The sequence below is a fragment of the Phodopus roborovskii genome, unplaced genomic scaffold (genome assembly GCF_943737965.1).
Source record: "Phodopus roborovskii unplaced genomic scaffold, PHOROB, whole genome shotgun sequence".
Classification (NCBI taxonomy): domain Eukaryota; kingdom Metazoa; phylum Chordata; class Mammalia; order Rodentia; family Cricetidae; genus Phodopus; species Phodopus roborovskii.
The window spans coordinates 12828862-12832510 of record NW_026125295.1 but is presented as its reverse complement, the minus strand read 5'-3'; the positions used below and the strand labels follow the sequence as shown (position 1 = coordinate 12832510).

The window sequence follows — 3649 nt, the reverse complement described above, 5'->3', positions numbered from 1 at the left end:
TCATTTTACAAGAATCATTAACATTTTAGTTTCTCTTCTTCCCACTCCATTGATGTCATTGACCTTTACCCCATATCACTAGATAACAAGCCAAATGTTTACATCTAGCTAGGCACATCTTACTCATACTGTGCTCTGGCCGGCAGGAAACATGTGGTTACAAAGTAAGAGATTTGAGCCTGGTGATGAGTTCTTAACAATATGACATCAGCTGAATATATTGTGATACCTAGAACATCATTTTTTCAGGTGTATACCAATTTTTGAGTACTCTGTTACCCTTATTGTATGGATTTTGGTTATAATCTGATTCATTATAAGTTCTTAAAATAATAATGATTAATACCTAACTCTTTATTAAGACTAAGTTTATTCTTCCTGGCCATTTCTACATGTACTTTTCTTTTAAAGGAACTGGGAGTTTCAGATTACTTTCTTGATTCTTTGATATTGGAAAAGTAACTGAGTGTTCATGTCCTGGTGCCAGAGAGATGTGTGACCTTTCGTGCCCTAATCTCTTTTTCCTTCTGTGTTCCTATAAGGTTTTTAAGGTCATCTTTTAAGAAACCGTTTTCCAAGTTCTTAAGTTCTTTGGAATATATTTCTCTTTTTGGTATTGAGTGAGCAATAATCATTAACCTTAGTGAGTTCCTCCTGCTTATTCAGGGTGACTACAAAGGCAGCCAGGGACAACTGGAAAATCTGTTTCTATAACAGATCAGAGAAATTCAGTTTTTCTGTAGAGACCTTTTGTTCCCAGTAAACTCAGGCATCTACTAACAAGACAAAACTAAGAGTTAGCATAAGAATACACATAGCAAAAGTTAGAGAAGCCTGAAACCCATGAGCTCCCTAAGATCAGCGAAGGAGTCTGCAGGATTGTATCCATAGGTCCTTGCCAAATGGATGGGATTCTCCAAAAGACCTTGCCGTCTAAGGAGCACCATTTTTAACACACATATGTGCTGTTCCCAAGGTTGATAGCATGGCTTCCACCAGCTCTGCAGACCAGGCTGGCCTCAAACTCAGAGAGAATTGCCTGCCTCTGTATCTCAAGTGCTGGGATTAGGGAGTGTGCCACCACTGCCCAGCTAATATATGCTTTTTTGGTTTTGGTTTTGTGTGTTTTTGGCGGGGAGGAATGTGCCTCTTACCCTGATGCCTTACAAATACTTCCTAATGGGACAGCTACACCTTCTTTCTCTCAAACCACACACACACACACACACACACACACACACACACACACACACACACACACAAAGTACAAAAATCATAGCTTACACATGAACTCAGAGAGCCCTGCAGAGTTAAAGACTGAAAGAAAATGAAGCCATTGAGAAGTTTCCTTCACCACATTTATTATTTTTGGAATCCAGAGACAGGTCAAGGCAGGCCTAATTCTCTGCCTGAGGTGCATTTTTCTGAAAATAGTCCTCAATTTTCTGGCCAATTTTCTTAAACTTTTCACCAATCTTCTGCCCACCTCTTCGGAAGAATTCAGCAATCCGGGAAACTTTATTTACCGGCTGGGGTTGTGTCCCAGGCTGTGTACCAGGAAGAGATGGGTTCCTTGTGAGGCTGGCCCCAGGGTACCCAAGGTCCTCCCCATCTAGACCACACTCATGGACATTCCCAGAGCCTCTGGGCCCTAGTTCAGCCATTGGAATATGTAGCTGGATCCTTAACCCTGATAAAGGATTGGAACACTGCGGTCTGGGAAAGGAAAGAGGCTCCCTGGCGTCTGAGTGTGTGTACCCTGGAGGGTGCTATCAGCATTAGCAGGGCTCAGAATACCAGTGGGGCATGTTACAACCCAAGTGGTAAGGTCTTCAGCCTGAGACCTGTTAAGAGGCCTGAATCTACATCAATCACAAATTCTGGCTAAAAAACAAAGGTTTGTTTAGTTTTTGTTTGTTTGTTTGGTTGGGTTTTGTTTTTGCTTTTTTGAGACAATGCTTCATATGTACCCATGTCCGTCCTTGAACTCTATGTAGATAAGGCTGGTCCAGGGCCCATAGAGAGCCTCCTGCCTCTGCCTTCCAAGTAAGAGGCAAGCTTGAGAGTCACTGCTCTAAGGGAGGGTAGAACCAGTCTTGGAGTTGAAGTTCAGGCACAAGGGGGACCAAGGGGATAGAGAGGAGCTTTCTCTGCCCTGGACAGGAGGAGGCAGTAGCCCATCCAAGGGATGTTCCATGTCCTATCCCCACATCACCCCCTGCGTCCCACTTACCCCTTGACAGTCGATGTCAAAAGACTCTGTGTCCTGGTTCAGGATGACTGTCCCCACACACCTCTTCACTATCTGAGAAGAGGAAGCTCAAGGTCAAACTAGAACCCATTTGCCATAATCCTAAACCCCAGCCCACTGGATGGGAATATTCTTTTAGGACTCCTCCTTTAGTTCTTCAGGAGGCACCCACCAACCCGCCCAGATCTCGCTCTGCCTTACCCCATGTTCCTTGAAGTTACATTGCTCGGGTATCTGATATATTGCCTTCTCGCACACTGTCTCCTTCACCCTGAAGTTCACATACTTTGGGGTATCTGGGTCTTCATCCTGGTCATGGGAGAAAGCAGGGAGACTATAGTCTTGGGCTCATTCTCAACTTCAAGGATCAAACTTCCTGACAGCCACTAACAGAAGGGCCTTCCAACATTACACACTGGTGCGGAAGGAGGTCTAGTGCTGGGGTACAGAGGAGAAGAGGAGCCCCTTCTTTCCTCCCCACACATACAATGAGTAGGAATAGCCCTCAGCCAGCTACAATGAAGAGCGTCTCCCTTCTGGAAGGGAGAGGGAAACCAGGACCTTCCTAGGGGGATCAGGCACATCCTTTGGGACCTCAAGGCTAGGCAAAATCCCTCATTGGATATGAAAAACACTTAGAGCAAAGAAAGCCAATTCCTGAGAATAAAGATTCCACCCTGTCCCGGGAATGGAGGTCCCAGGCATCATTAGGATGGGGTTGAGGGCACTTCTGCCACAGCAGGTATTCCAAGGCTGAAAGCTGTCAATCTGGAAGGAGACACAGATCCAGGGAGAGACCACACTAAAAGGGGGAGATGCCTTGAATTAGAGCTGCTCTCCTCAACCTCACCCATGGGGGCTGAGAATCCATGTCCAGAAATCGGTAGAGATTGGTGTCCAAGGACTGCTGGTTGTAGTCATCCACGGCACGGAGCAGAACCTCCCTGGAGCTAAAGGTCTTAGAGGTGGCTAAAGGCAACACCAAGCCCAGCAGCAGCAGCAATAGCGGCCATCGCAGGGAAGGGTTGTCCCTCTGGGTTTGCATGGTCCCAGAGACTGCCTCCTCCAGACAACAGGGGCCTCCTTTATGCTCAGCCTGAACCTGATGCAAAAGCACAAGCAGAAGCCTTCCTGCCCCACCCTGCCCCTGGCTGCATGCCAGGGTGTGGGCTGGAGCTTGCTTCAGACTCTTCAGGCTCTGGGCAGTGAGTGAAGTAGGCCTGGCATGCCAAATGAAATAATTTCCCCATCTTCTTGAGATGGCCTTGGCTTCTCCTGGACCCCAGGGGGACTGTCATATCTAGTATTGCTCAATGGGGTACAAATCCCGAGAAAGGAAGAGTCAGTGGCTATCCTAAGTCTGTCTACTCCTTGGGAATGGATCTGGATTTAATGTGC

At 46.5% G+C, this 3649-nt stretch overlaps 1 protein-coding gene across 1 annotated transcript; it reads right to left on the bottom strand.

The window, feature by feature from the left end:
- Window positions 1–1340: 1340 nt before the first annotated feature.
- On the bottom strand, window positions 1341–3376 carry Camp (cathelicidin antimicrobial peptide). Its single transcript, XM_051203744.1, has 4 exons — window positions 3102–3376; window positions 2453–2560; window positions 2234–2305; window positions 1341–1547 (listed from the first exon to the last, which is right to left on the bottom strand). Exons 1-4 carry the CDS (start codon window positions 3294–3296, stop codon window positions 1398–1400), a joined length of 525 nt encoding a protein of 174 aa, XP_051059701.1. The 5' UTR covers window positions 3297–3376; the 3' UTR covers window positions 1341–1397.
- Between the last annotated feature and the right edge of the window lie 273 nt (window positions 3377–3649).

Coding starts and splice junctions, on each gene's coding strand:
- Camp (XM_051203744.1), bottom strand. CDS start 3,296: ATGCAAACCCAGAGGGACAACCCTTCCCTGCGATGGCCGCTATTGCTG. Junction 2,561..3,101: donor TGGATTCTCAGCCCCCATGG/GTGAGGTTGAGG, acceptor TCCCATGACCAG/GATGAAGACCCAGATACCCC. Junction 2,306..2,452: donor GTAACTTCAAGGAACATGGG/GTAAGGCAGAGC, acceptor TCCTCTTCTCAG/ATAGTGAAGAGGTGTGTGGG.